Genomic DNA, 15,322 nt, shown 5'->3' on the forward strand with positions numbered 1-15,322 from the left:
GCCTTGTGTGACTCAGGCGAGCAGGAGCGGCGGCGGCTGCCATTTTGAGGGACTCGCTTCGGCTGCGCCTGTGCTGGTCCCGGTCCCGCGTCGTCCGGCCCCAGAGACCGAGCGCCGTTTCCTTCGCCCGCGAGGGGACAGGCGGGGGCTCCGGTCGCTCCCTGCCTCCCGCCGCCGCCGGAGCCCGTAGCGCAGGGCCGCCTCCTCTCGCCGCCGCCGCCGCCACCATTAGGCCACCCCCGGCGGCTCCGGGGCGCCCAGCGTAGGCCATGGGGACCAGGCTGCTGGGGCTGAGCAGCGGCAGAGCGGGCGGCCCGGTCACCGTGCACAGCGCAGCGGGGATGGGGGAGCTGGGCGGCCTCTGGGCGGCCTTATCTTGACATGGCTCCCGCCCGCGCCGCCAGCAGCGCCGCCACCGCCGCCTCTACTGCTCCGCCCGCGCCCGCCGGCTGCGGGTAGCGACTAGCCCGCGCCCAGCCGCAGTCCCGTCCGTCCCGCTCTGGGCTCTGCTGCCGCCCGAGCCCGGGAAGCTCTAGCTGTTGGGAAGGAGGCTGCCGAAGGGTGGATGACACCCGGGCTGAGCCAGCGCTCCGGGGGAAGGGCGGGCTGACAGTCCCGCGGGGCTGCCTGCGAGTCTGGGTCCCCCTCATTGACTTAAGCGCAACTTTGTAAGCAAAAAATAGTAATTAATCCTTTTTAAAACTCCGGTGCAAATTGTTATTGGGGTTGTTTTTTTTTTGCACTAGGAAAAAAATCTAATGTTCTGTCTCTTTTTTAAATTGAAAAAGACCCTGACTGTGAATGCAGGAGGGACTCCCAGACTGTAGACGGCGTGACACCCCCACCCCGCTGCGCTGAACACAGGCCCTCCTCTTCCTCTCCAGTGTTGGAGCGAGGAAGAGCACCACCACCCCCAGGCGGAGGCCGACCGCATCAGCCATGCCCAGCCTCAGTTGAACCGCGGTGCCAAACAGAGGGAGGCGCTTTTAGCCTCACGGAGGGAGGGCGATAGGCAGGCAGGCTACTGGGGGGTGTAGGTCTCTCTCCCTGTTTAGGGGGGCATCTTGGGATTCAAAGCTTTCCCTCCACCGTTTTACCAATGGCCACCATGATCCCTCTTCTTTCTGACAGACACAGCCTCAGGGTGACCATGTGCCTGAGGATGAGCAGGATGAAGTTAGAAATGACTCTGCTGTTTTCCAAACTCCTTGCTCCTCAGCAAACCAGCACCCTGTTGTTGTCTGTGGTTGATGATTTTGTTGTTGGTAGGGAAACGTCTTACCTCCCAGGACATCCACTCCTCTTCTGCACTCCCTTCTTTGCTTTCTACCAAGTCTAACCATTCTTAAAAGCCAGGCAGCATAGCAATAGCAGAAATCTTGAGAATAATCAGCAGAGTCATGAATCTGGGTGGGATTGTACACTGTCTTTAGTTTCAGTTTTTGTTTGAGTTTTTGTTTTGGTTGGGGCAAAGAAAAAACAACCAGTGCCCAAATGGATTGGGGCCGTGCCCATTATTGCTTTTTATTATACACGCAAATTGTGATAAGATTTTTTTCCCATTCTTGCCCACTTATTCCTGTGGTTTAAACTGTGTATATCAGTGTATTTTCAAATTTCTTCGGGTTTTGATAATACTGTGCAAACTCTCCTTGTCCAATGATGGTTGGACTACTACTTATTTTGTTTTATGACCCCTCTAATAAGACAGTCTTGTAAAACAATTGCCTGAGGTGAAATTTTTTTGGGTTACACCCATGTTTTATCTATTCAGTGGTATTAGCAGGAATAAAATGACTTGTTTCTGTTGTACTCAAGTCTTATGAAAAAAAGGCCCATAGTTTAGTGACGGTTTCCAAAGGCTTTAGTACCACCTGTATTACAAAATGGGGGACCCAAACTCCCGGAAGAAACAAGCTCTGAACAGACTTCGTGCTCAGCTTAAAAAGAAAAAAGAGTCTCTAGCTGACCAGTTTGATTTCAAGATGTATATTGCCTTTGTATTCAAAGACAAGGTAATTTCATTTCTCTTTCTTTCAGACTTGTATGTTAACTGAATTTGAAACTTTTGTTAGAATTATCAAAAATGATCTGAAACTGATTGTGGAGAACACAAGTACAAACCTTTGACTGTTTTTTTGATATCAGATTTAGGCTGTAGTTTTCATATTGTTTTTATTAATGAGTGCTTAAGTCCATATTTAGTATTGAGCCTCCTTTTGATGTCACTTTGAGTTAAGTTTGCACTGTTTTTAGACAACAGGCACATTAAGAATCTTCAAATTTTGAAATGTAATGTAAAAGGAGGTTGTGAATTAATATTGTATGTTGTGGTGGGGAACAAATTTGAAAGTTAAATCTAGATATGGAGTGTAATCCAGCAAATGTTCAGCTTTTGCCATGTTGATTTCCATGGGAGTTATGATTTGCATGTATGTGCTTAACTGCTAAGTATGACTGATTGAATCCTTTAAGTTTTGGGGTTCCCCCAGTTCTTTTGATATAGATACGTTCAATCTTAATTTCTTAAGTATTAAAAGTATTGAAATGCATAGAAATGAATCAAATGCAACATACTCACTTTGGTTTTTTTTTTGTTAGAGGAAAAAGTCAGCACTCTTTGAAGTGTCTGAAGTGATTCCAGTCATGACCAATAATTATGAAGAAAATATCCTGAAAGGTGTGCGGGATTCCAGCTATTCCTTGGAAAGTTCCATTGAGCTTCTACAAAAGGATATAGTACAGCTACATGCACCCCGCTATCAGTCTATGCGCAGGGTAAAATTCATTCATTTGCTTGTCTGCTCTTTGAAAAGGTTAAAGTTTTGTTAATCTCTTGATTCCACTTGTGATTCCAAATAAAACATCTAGATGTGTACAAGGGTGGGACTCAAAAGAACTGCCTGTAGTTGGACCCAATGACTTGTGTGTACTTATTGTGATTTCCTCAGTTTTCTTTCCTTTGAACAGACTACTCTATATAAATATGACAAATGGCTCTTGGAAATGCCCCTCTGTTTTTAAAGGAGTTAGTTATGTAAAATGGAATGGTTGAACTGCTGTTTATATAAATAAGAGGTTCAAAGTTGTTTGGACATAGAGAATTTTAGGTTCTTTCATATAGAAGGAAATGCAACACATGAGCTATAACTAGAATATTTAGTGTTTGCTTTTGTATAATAGTTTTAATTATATTTTTCTTTTTACAACTTTTTCATTTATTTTCTTACCCCTGCGTTTAACATAAGATCCATTTGATAAAACGTCAAGGGACAGAATTAATACTGGAAGAAGTTGGAAAAGGCATATTTCAATAGTTCATGTGATTACCTATTTACTACCACAACATCATAGGACTGGGCTGTTTCCCACACTAAAAATGCAGATTGACAACTAGATAGCAAGTAGATGTCAGTTGTGTTGTTGCACATAAAAATAAAGTCAAAATAAAAAAATCTAATGTGCATGTATGGCTAGACGTGCAATCTGAATTCTGGTTACCGTTGCTTCTCCACAAATGAGTTCTTGCTCTGGACTGTTGGACATCAATCATTGAACTTTCCTCTTTTCAGGATGTCATTGGCTGTACACAGGAGATGGACTTTATACTTTGGCCTCGGAATGATATTGAGAAGATAGTCTGTCTTCTTTTTTCAAGGTGGAAGGGATCTGATGATGAGCCCTTTAGGCCTGTTCAGGTATGATTTATATTTTCAAGTGATGTGCTGATAAAACCCTAGTAAGATATTAGCACTTCTTAACAAAATTCAGTCTTTTTTCTTTTGTTTGACATTAGAAAGCTACTGTTTCTCTCCCTTCCCCTTTTTTCCATTGTAAGTGCTAGTGTAAAGACAAGACTAAATACTGTCTATGGATGTACATGCGTAGATGTTTTGAGTCTAAGATCAGAAATAAGTACTACTTGGAGTATATAAGATTTAATTCTTGTGGCAATTTGCAAGGCCTTTTTGTCTTGGTTTTAATCAAAAACCTTCACCAATATTTCTTGTATATTGAGTGCTGCATCTAGAATATGCACCCAAATTGTGTTAATGTAAAATTAAACTTGGAGCACTTGTTCTTTTTTTTTTCTCCTAAGGACAATATAGGTGTCTTGACAGATTATTGTCCCATTAAACTGTTACACCTCAGTGGTTATGGTTGCAAGCTGTCTAAATCTCTTCTGTTCCACTCTTAAGTATATTGATGAATATGAATGTCTTAGTTTTGAATTAGTGTTCTTATATATCTTATTTTAAATTAAATTATTTTTTTCACACTAAATATTTTATTTCCCACAGGCCAGGTTTGAATTTCATCATGGTGACTATGAAAAACAGTTTCTGCATGTTCTGAGCCGAAAGGACAAGACTGGAATTGTTATCAACAACCCAAACCAGTCAGTGTTTCTCTTCATTGACAGACAGCACTTGCAGGTGAAGGCTATTGAACATATACTCTCCTTGTATTTGTTTTGCTGGTTTGATTTAACAACTATGCATAGTTTAAACACAAGCAAGAGATTCAAATAAATTCAGTTACCATGGTACAATACTAGCATGGTTTAAATATCTATATAATGCACAATACGTATTGATGTGCTATAATTAGTAATTCCTTTTCAATTGTTCATTTTTCCTTTTTAATAATTAGTAATTTCTTAGTCAGGGTTCCTTTTTATGGCATACCTATAATATACATCATACGCCATTAACCCTGGAACAAGGTGATAAGCAACATGTATTGTATGGCTGTCAGTGCTGCGCTTTCTTTGCTTAGCGAGTGGAGAGAAACATTCATGTTGTGTGTATTGTTCCTCAGATATAGAACTGAGAGAATGATGATCTGGATGTGTGTGTTTCGACAGTGTTTGTTGTTCACTGGGGTACAGAGTATTGCTTTTTAAATATAATAAGGGCTTATACACACTTGGGAAAAGCATTTGGCATAGCCCTACTGGTTGGAAAAGTCGAGGTTAGAACTTTAGATCTCAGGTTCTGAACTCTGCAAATACCATACAAAATATTACATTCTGTTTTGATTTTGTTAATATCTTTTACTTGCATCTTTTGTTGTTCCTGGAAGCATGAGTTGAAAGCAGTTTGATAAGTTTGCTTTTCCAGAAAGTGTTTATAAAAGCTACTTGATTCTGAAATCAATCTTCATCTTTTTCCAGACTCCAAAAAACAAAGCTACAATCTTCAAGTTATGCAGCATCTGCCTGTATCTGCCACAGGAGCAGCTCACGCACTGGGCGGTTGGTACCATAGAGGATCACCTCCGTCCTTACATGCCAGAATAGGGTACTGGCCAGCAAAATGGGGAAGATCACAGAATGCAGGAGTGCAGTTTTCACTTTTCTCGCCATTTATTCTTTTGGAATAGAAGAAAATGGACACATGTTCAGAACACTATCCATCGTGGAACTTGATCATCCTGGATTATTTTCTTTTATCATTTGTATCTCAGAACTTTAAATTTTTTTTAGATGTTTTCTGCATGGACCTTGTGAAAGAGAATGCTCTGCATATTTCTGCTTTGTATGAGCATCCTACCAAAATGTGAAATGAAGGGACTGTTATACACTGAAAGAAATGTATCTGAGAGCACAAAGTGATCATTTATGGTGGTGTTCCCATTTGTGCTGGTCATGCCCCTTAATATCAGTATTCATAGGGTGAGAAGTGAATGTAATGATGTAAAAGCCTTATAAGCTTTGCAAGTAACATGATTGTATCAGCTCTGTCAGATTCATTCTGATGAATAGGTCTATGGCTATTATAGTAGAAGGCTAAAGATGAGAGAAATCTCTTAAGGGAAAAAAGCATCTCATTTCATGTAGGCAGCAATTGCCTCTTTTATTTTGCTTGGCCATGTTTGTGTTCACTGGCATTCTCATTTTTGGATCTCTTTCCCCAGTTTGCTGTATAACTAAATGTAGAGTGTTCTGTTGAGTTGAATACACTTTTACAGACCTGGAGTCTGAAGTAGCCTAAAGCAGCTAAAATTTAAAAGCAGCTGCAGAAACCATGTTGGCAGAGGATTATCTTTTTCTTCTTCTGAGAGTTGACTTGTAAACTTGCTGGTGAACTGTGTAGGAAATACTGGTTTCCAAAACATTTCTTATGGAAAACCCTCTGAGGTTCTTTTTGGGGGAGGGGGAGGGGAGGAATAAGATATTCTAAAGCAGTTGTGGATTTAATTGTAAAATATTGTTTGGGGTGTCAAAAGTTGGTTTTGGCAGAACCTATTTTGTTTAAGATTGTGCAATGAACATAAGGAAGACTACTGTATAGTTTTGGCAAAGAATACTTTGCTTAAGGGTTGAGTAATTTTACTGAAGTAAATCTGTATAAGCCTATTCCCTTTGGGTAAAACTAGTGCTTATCTGTTTAAAGTTTGTATTTAGCTTTTGTTTGGAATTGGAAATAAACAAATTAGGTGAACAGTGACTGCTATGTTCATTTATATCACACCGGCTTCTAGCACAAATGTTACATGTAATGTTCTGTATGACCTGCATACTCCATGCAAACAGTAAGTTGACTGTCTCTTGCTTAATCATGTGGAAATGTATAGTGATGAATTCAAAATACAAGCAGAGCATAGAAATACTTATTCCTAAGTGGGGGCAGTTACAACAGAGGAATCTTTGAGCATCTCCTACGAGAACAGTGGTTCACAAACCTGTGGTCTATGGACCACAAGTGGTTCATAAGAACCTGAGAAGCGGTTTGTGAGGTCCCAGGAAACAGTGATGATTGCCTTCTGTTGCTTCCAACATTCACTGAGTGAGAGCTCCCACATGGACCACTGAAATGTCAGCTGTGGTTGTGGGCAGTCCATTCTCCACCCTTGCTTTGTGGTCTGTAGAAGAGCTCTAGCTTGGCAAGATGTTGCCCCATGGACCACCAGAGGCAGACTGTCCACAACCACAGTCAGCACTTCCAGTGTCTCATCAAGCACTCCCCCATGGACTACCAAATTTAATTGTATTTTTGTGTGTGCTGGGGTGGGGAGGTTGCATGTGGTCCATGACAATTCCAATTTTTGCCTCAGTAGTCCACGGGCTCGTAAAGATTGGGAACTACTGTCCTAGAAGAACAAGGTGAAACTTGTTCTTGTAAAAAAGTACTTGTAAAAGCTACTTTTCATTTATATGAATTGAGTTCTATAGAGTTATTCTATGTGTAAATAACCCATAGTGCAGCTATGAAGCTTTGCTAGCATTGGGCCTTGGGTATGTCAGAGTATCGTTTGAGAGAACTGGCAGAATCATGCCTATTTCCAATTTCTGGCAGTTTGAAGTCATTCTCCCCACCATTGGGTCACATCTCTTGACAATAGGAGACTACCCTGTGCACTTGGATTTGTCTCCTTTAATTGTGCTTAGTAATTGTTAGTTACTGCTGTATACTTCTGTACCACCTTTCTGCCAAAGCTCCAAGGTGACTTACAGTTTAAAATGGCTTGATTCCAAAGGGATATGCTACAAAAGAGACAGGGAATAGGCTAATAAGCAAATTTCTTTCATATCGTTGCATAATGACCAGGTGGAATAGTCACTAGTTTGGGGAGGAGTGGACCTAATTGGCAGTTGAACCCACTCGAGCTGATGAATCTTTTCACATCTTCAGATACAACCTTATGGAATGGCTGCCAACCGTTGGCTCACACCAAATGTCACTAAACTATGCAATGGATACAATAGCAGTTCCTTGTAACTTTACATGGCTGGATGTTCCTAATTCAAAGTGATAAATGAACAATGTGAGTAGTGAGCTATTGTCTTTGGGCCCATGCTGATTACCAAACTACCTTGCAGTGAGCTTTTGCTCTGTGGCTCTTTGAGCATCTGTGTCCTTTTGCCAAGCTGTAGGGGAATCTCATGACCCCTCTGGTACAAATATGTCATAGAATGATCATCTTTCCAAACTTTTTCTTGCATTTACAAGCAGGAATCCTAACCTTGCCATTTTTTTGCAGAAGCTGTATTCTGAGGAAGCAGCATTGTCTTCTATCCCAGGGTTGTCAAACTCATTTCATACAGCAAGCCGAATAGCATTCATGGTGTCCACTGAAGGCCAGAAGTGATGTCATAAAGCAGGAAGTGATGTTAATAAGCAGGTCATGACCTAAAATAAGCACTTTCATCACTTAGGAACTTGGCTGCTAATTACAGAAGAGAAAATACGCAAATATTGAGCATATTTTCAAGATATGAGAGCCCAATTATCCAGGCTGCCCTTTAGCAGTGACACCTTAGCCTAGCTCAGCAGCTGAGTGCACTGATGGCAGTGTTGGGACAGCCAAAGGGCTGGATAAAGAGTTTCCGCGGGCTGTATCCAGCCTCCAGGCCTTATTTGACACCACTGATCTATACTTTAGCCAGGACAAACAGACTTTCACACTATGCTTGCTGGCTCAAAAAACCGGTGGTGCAGTGTATGTAACAATGCTACTGTAGCCCAGTTGTCATTAAGAAATGATTTTTACTCAATGGCTGTCTCCCAAAAGGCATTCAGTTCCCATGACTTAAAACTCTGTGCCATTATTACCCATTGTAATTAAAGGCTGTTTAGCTGTTGGACTTTACCTGTCACTACGCTCTACTTTTTAGGGCCTTTTTCGGGGGTGGGAGCAGCGGCCATGACCATATGTGGTATATATGCTTTGAAGAGTGTGAACACTTTTCTTCCCTTGAATATATATGAATGTATTTCATAGGGTTGCAGTAGGTGTTGTATGAAAAGTCTTCTCATACATATGGAATGATGAGGGTAGTGCTCTTCAAACTGGTCTATGGACCAGTACTGGTCCACGAGCCATCAGCACCTAGCCTGCTGCATAGTTCTTGTGTGGCTTCTCAAGAAATTAGAACAGTGAAGTCTCTGAGGCTTGCTGCAGGATCTGGACAAGTGCCAAGCCTCACAAGAGTCTATGAGACAGCAGGAGAATGGGGTTTGAGCTAATGTGCATGCTTTTTCTGTGTGTGAATATAAAAAAATTGCTGATCTGCCACAACAAAGACTTTGAGAAGCACTTCTTTAAAGTACCTTCTGTACACCATGTTAAACCAAGGGCTTATATATGCAGAAGCATCTCAATTTTATAGAAAGCATAGCAAGGTAGGAATGTCAGCAAAAGGTCTTCCTGACATAGCCAGGAATTAGATCTATTAACACTAGTAGTCTTTGATCACTGACTGTTCTTGCTAAAGAGAAAAGAAAACAAAATCAAACATTGGACCACTATCCAAGCATGGAAAAACTTCGGTTTTCAGTAGTTCATTTGATAAACTTTAACAGCACAGGCATAAATCTAATTATGCCCTGATAGCTACCTTTGCTGATTTTTAACAAAGGCTTCAAGCAGCAAGAGGCAATTAGAGAATACACACTACAGGTATATCGCTTCAAGAAGTGCTTATCCAGTTTTTAGTTTCTATTTCTGCAGCCTTAAGCTAGTTCATACAAAGACTGGGGTGTGTTTTTCTTCCAATGTTTGGAAGCTTGTTGGCATGGTTGGCTTGTTGGCATCTTTCTAGTCAGCCAGAGGGGGCCACAGCCCCAGTTGCAAGCAGAGCCCTAGAAAGATCTGTAGTTTTTTTTTGTAGATGCATTAAACCTGTGTGTGTGACTGCAGAACACATGAAGAACCAGAAGCTAATGGGTATGAAGGCAGCTTATCACATCTCAAAAATGGTGTCTGTGAACAATGCTGTAGGGGGAGTTCAATTTGCATGCCTATGAACTCTTTCAGATTTTCTGCCAGACACACAAACAGGTGGGGCAAGTAGTTGCACTCTCACTACCCTTTGAACGTGCATTCAGACCTCTGCCTGAAAAGTGTTTCAGGTTTCAAAATTAATCTCAATTGTCAAGTCTTCACATAACTATCAAATTCAGATTCTCAAATTTAAGTCGTCTTGGTGCAAAATTTGGCCCATGTAGGGGTTCCTGAACTATGGCCACATCTGACCCATTTTGATCAGTTCACTGAGCCCAGTGGCATTATAAATATGTGCGGCCCCTTGCTCCTTTTTCATTTTGCCTCCTAGCCCTGTGCAAACCACACACCTTCCTGCTGTGAACAAAGTGATTATTGGGCTGGGTTGCTCTTGCTGAGAGCGAAAGAGAGAGATGGTAAGCAGAGTGGCAGCTGCAGATATTTTTCTCTCATAGTAAAAACAGTGATGTTCAATCAGTGTGCCATGTGTGCTCATTGGTGTGCTACAAATGGTCTGCAGGTGTGCGCAGGGGTTTGGGGAAGGGTCATTTATTAGTAGGGTCACTGGGGATTGAGTTGCCCACCAAACCTTGTCAAATGTCAAAAGACTGCCTTGACAATGTCAAGTGTGATGTGAAATGAAAAAGGTTGAAAATTGCTACTTAAGAGTTATGTATAAAATGTACTGTATATATTTTCTATAATAGACATACACTGGCCCACCATAAGTATAAGACTATGTGATGTGGCCCAGGCAGTTGAAAGTTTGGGGACCATGCCCTGGCCTTGGGCATATCTTGTTTTCTTCAAGAAACAGGTACAGTATTGCCATATTCATAGAGAACAAGTTACCGAAGCGGTTTAGCAGTCATTTTGTATTCCAGAATCTGCAAACCACTCAGAACCACATCTGTCTTTTAAACAAAGCGTGATATATATAAAGACAACCTAATATTCAGAAGTACGTTAAAAGTTCAGCCTGTCATTTTTGTATGGACAGAGTTTGCACTGACCAAATAGTAAACCTCTGTGTAGTACAGGGGTCTTTAAACCCCGGCCTGCACACAGCCTCCCCGGCCCTCAGAACGCCTTCTAAAGGCCTGAAAACATCACTTCCCGGTTTTCCCGTAAAACCAGAAGTAACTTTTTGTGCCCTCTGAAGGCCTTCTGGTTTTCTGATGGTTGGGGAGGCCTCCTTGGTCCTCAGAACACGCTCCAGGTGTTTCTTGTGGTGTGCTGGTTCTGAGATATTTACTCCTGTATATTTAAGGAAGCTGCTTGTGGGATGGGGGAATGGGGATTCATCTGAGTGTGTGCTTTATTTCTGTGGTGTGTGTGGTGCTTGGAGATAACCTGAAACTTTGAGCCCATTCATTCATTCATCTAAGCTCCATCTCTAATGTATTGATTTAAATTTTATATTTAAATTTATTTTTTCAGGCCCTCAACACCATGCCAAATATTTGACGTGGCTCTCTGGCCAAAAACTTTTGGAGATCCCTGGTGTAGCAGAATGTATGGATTCAGAGTACAGGGCAGAGCTCACATTACAGAGCCCCCCCCCCCCCATGAACTGCTCCTTGAACAACCTTCTTGCATAAAGAGCACAATCCTATACATGTTTACTCAGAAGTAAAGTCCACTGTCTTCAATGGGGCTTATTCTCAGGTAAGTGTGCATAGGATCGCATCCACAAAGGGCTGGGCTAGAAGTCTCAGTGTGATTGTAGTTTTCTATGTGTGGGGAATTTTTGTTTGTATAGTGGAGGATTCCATCATGTTAGCCCTCAGACCCTGTTTGAAGTTGATACAGTTCAGACAGAGGTTTACCACATCACCTGCTGCTGTTTTTGAGAAATAAGCTCAATACTAAACAATAGCTGGGTTCCTTGAGAGCAAATGGGAAATCTAAGCTGCAATCATCTACCAAGGTCCCTGGGGAATTTAGTTTTGTATTTCTACCAGTCATTTTTGCTTTGTGAGTCCTAATACTGCTCATTTATGAGAGAATATGTCAAATCGATTTTGAGGGCAAATGCAAAAAGTCAAGAATCACTCTCTGAAAGCAGTGACATGGTAAGAAAATAGAGACACCAAGGTAGAGGAGCCCTTAATTCTTTTGTGGAGAGACTGTGGCCTGGTTTTAAGGAACCACACAACTAGTTCTGCGTGCTTAAAGAAGTGGGGGATTGGATGTATGTTTCTTGAATATGTTCAAGAATGTTTCTCTCCCCATCACCCAAAGCAGTTTGGGATATGACTCGGGGGGTTTGCTGTTCAAAGGATAATACTGTAGCCAGATTTCTAGAGGGCACACCTTGAGCACTCCAAAGTAGCTCTTTACATCTTGGTCTAAGTATTTAGCCAATATAAAGTTGTGAAGTATAAATTCAAGTGAATTGAGAAGGCTCAGAACTGGTTTTCAAAGAAGAATGTGCTTCTGAGTGTATGTCATTTGCCACAGAGTAACTATGCACATAGCACACCGCTCTCAGAAATTAACCACACCCACTAGACAAAAGTTTTTGCTCCTGTATCCTATGAAGGAGAGGGATGCAATATCAATAAGCAACAATAATGGATTCCTCCCTTAACAAATCCGAAGTATGAGAATAATTGCTGAAACTTCTGATCAAACATTGATAGCGGCTCATATATGTTCATGCATGTCATCCTCATCACCTTGCAACACCACTCCTGATAGCAGCAGGTCTTTTCCATCTGTACAGTAATTGTCCACTTTTGATATCTGCACCTATTTCCTATATTGCTAACAATTTAATGTGCTTCCCAACTGTTTGCCTTTTTCTCTTCCCTCTCTCAGACTGGAGATATTTGTAAATGGGCAATTGTTAGATAGGAGCAGATTTCAAGACAGCAGCTAATTGCCTTGTTGTGTGAATCGAAACACAGTCTGTGCAGGCAGCACACATTCTAAAAATCTGTTAACTGAAGCGATAACTCTCCTGCAGGCATCAGCAAGGAGCCATTTTTTCCCCTGCTGTAGGAAATAAGAAGCACTTTGCAGAATCAATGCCAGTGGTTGTTTCAAAGCAACGCAGCAGACAAGCTGCTGAAATAATTCCAGCTCTGCCACTATCTTCCCATTCCCCCCCCCTTTTGCATCAAATCCTGTAATAAGCTTGAAAAATGTGGCTGGAATTTGAAAGACAAGCTCAGTGCAGTGTAGGCAGCTGCCCACAGAGGCAAAACGTGATTTTCTTGCAATAGATTTGCATAGCCTCACCAGACAGCAGTACCATTTAGGGAGGACCGTAGAAGTTGGCAAAAGTCCTCTGAATTTTAGGTTGTAGAGTATTTTCTGATTTAGAACACTTATTACTTAAAAAGAATGTCAACACCTAAGAATTCCACTAGCAGGAGTAATGACAATTAACTACTTGTTTTTGTAGCAGTTGTGAATTATCTTCCTTTCAGAGAATTTAATATCAATACCTTCATTGGCCACTTCATATATTATTCACCTAATATTTAATATTGAACAAATCATTATAGTTTAGGGAATGCCAAATTATTTCTTTCTGAACCTCAGCAGTGGATTAACTATCCAACGTTAACCTGCTCCTGAACCATCTGTAATCTTCAGTCACCTCAAACCACAGGCAGTCTTTTACCACCTTAAGATGGATGGACCACAGCTCAGGGGCAAAGCAGAAGGCCCTGGGTTCAATCCCTGGCATCTCCAAGACCAGCTGTGAAAGACCACTGTTTGAAGCCCCAAACCACCAGTGGGTCATGACCTGATTTTTTGGGTCGTGGGTGGCGCTGGCTGTGGCACCACAGGGCATTGTGGGGCATGATGTGAGCAACGAAGTGGATCTCATGCCAGCATGACCTGGAAGCTGCAAGGCATTCTGGGGCACTACCTGGAAGCTGAAAGTCATTCTGTGGTGCGATGTGGCAGTTAAAAGAGTGAGAAGTACGTGTCTCACACATCTATTGTGGTATAAGCTTTTATGGGCTGCAGCTCATTTCATCATATCCTCAGTTGGCAAATATATAAAAGCTTAATCAAGATCAGGGCTTATTTTAATGTAGTTGCTAAGAAAAACTACCGTAAATGCCTGTGCTGGAGGAGCTTGACAGTGAACCAACCCTAGAAGAACTTCACGTGACCCTGGACTCCCTTGCCTTAGGCAAGGCACCTGGAAAACACAGCATCCCTGCTGAAGTCCTAAAGTGCTGCAAAGAGATCATCGTCACTGAGCTGCATGAAATCCTCTGTCTCTGCTGGAGAGAAGGTGGAGTACCTCAAGACATGAGGGATGCAAACATCATCACGCTGTACAAGAGCAAAGGCGACAGGGGTGACTGCAACAACTACCAGGGCATCTCTCTCCTTAGCGTTGTAGGAAAGCTGTTTGCCCAAGTTGCACTAAAGAGGCTCCAGGTACTTGCAGAGAGCGTCTATCCAGAATCGCAGTGCGGATTTCAAGCCAACAGGTCCACCACTGATATGGTATTCTCCCTTAGACAGCTGCAGCAGAAATGCAGGGAACAACGACAGCTACTCTTTATAGCCTGCATAGATCTCACAAAGGCTTTCGACCTGGTCTGCAGGGACGGCCTCTTCAAGATTCTCCCCAAGATTGGATGTCCACCCAGGCTCCTCAGCATCATCAGATCTTTCCACAAGGACATGAAGGGCACTGTTGTCTTTGATGGCTCCACATCAGACCCCTTTGACATCCGAAGTGGTGTGAAGCAGGGCTGTGTTCTTGTGCCAACCTTGTTTGGGATTTTCTTTGCTGTCCTGCTGAAGCATGCCTTTGGAACTACAACAGAAGGCATCTATCTCCGGACCAGATCAGACAGAAAGCTCTTCAACCTCTCCAGACTGAGACCAAAGTCCAAAGTCCAGATGAAATGTCTGCGTGACTTCCTCTTTGCCAACGATGCAGCTGTCACTACCAACTCTGCCAAAGATCTCCAGCAGCTCATGGATCAATTTAGCAAGGCCTGCCAAGATTTTGGACTGACAATCAGCCTTAAGAAAACACAGGTCATGGTTCAGGATGTGGACTCACCTCCTGCATTACAGTCTCTGCGCATGAACTGGAGGTTATCCATGACTTTGTGTACCTTGGCTCAACGATCTCCGACACTCTTTCTTTCGATACCGAGTTAAACAAACGCATCGGTAAAGCAGCTATCACGTTTTCCAGACTCACAAAGAGAGTCTGGTCCAACAAGAAGCTGACGGAACATACCAAGATCCAGGTCTACAGAGCTTGTGTCCTGAGTACACTTCTGTACTGCAGCGAGTCATGGACTCTTCGCTCACAACAGGAGAGGAAACTGAACACTTTCCACATGCGCTGCCTCCGACACATCCTCCGCATCACCTGGCAGGACAAAGTTCCAAACAACACAGTCCTGGAACAAGCTGGAATCCCTAGCATGTATGCACTGCTGAAACAGAGATGCTTGCGTTGGCTCGGTCATGTTGTGAGAATGGATGATGGCCGGATCCCAAAGAATCTCCTCTATGGAGAACTCGTGCAAGGAAAGCGCCCTACAGGTAGACCACAGCTGCGATACAAGGACATCTGCAAGAGGGATCTGAAGGCCTT

The 15,322-nt window shown here is 42.5% G+C and overlaps 1 protein-coding gene across 1 annotated transcript; it reads left to right on the plus strand.

Moving 5' to 3' along the window:
* Positions 1-9: 9 nt before the first annotated feature.
* C4H6orf62 (chromosome 4 C6orf62 homolog) lies at positions 10-6,452 on the plus strand. The gene is made up of 5 exons (XM_066626303.1): positions 10-2,015; positions 2,602-2,778; positions 3,573-3,698; positions 4,302-4,436; positions 5,177-6,452. The coding sequence occupies exons 1-5, from the start codon at positions 1,887-1,889 to the stop codon at positions 5,300-5,302; spliced, it is 693 nt and encodes a 230-aa protein (XP_066482400.1). The 5' UTR covers positions 10-1,886; the 3' UTR covers positions 5,303-6,452.
* The last annotated feature ends 8,870 nt before the right edge of the window (positions 6,453-15,322 follow it).

This window comes from Tiliqua scincoides, chromosome 4 (assembly GCF_035046505.1).
Source record: "Tiliqua scincoides isolate rTilSci1 chromosome 4, rTilSci1.hap2, whole genome shotgun sequence".
Lineage (NCBI taxonomy): Eukaryota > Metazoa > Chordata > Lepidosauria > Squamata > Scincidae > Tiliqua > Tiliqua scincoides.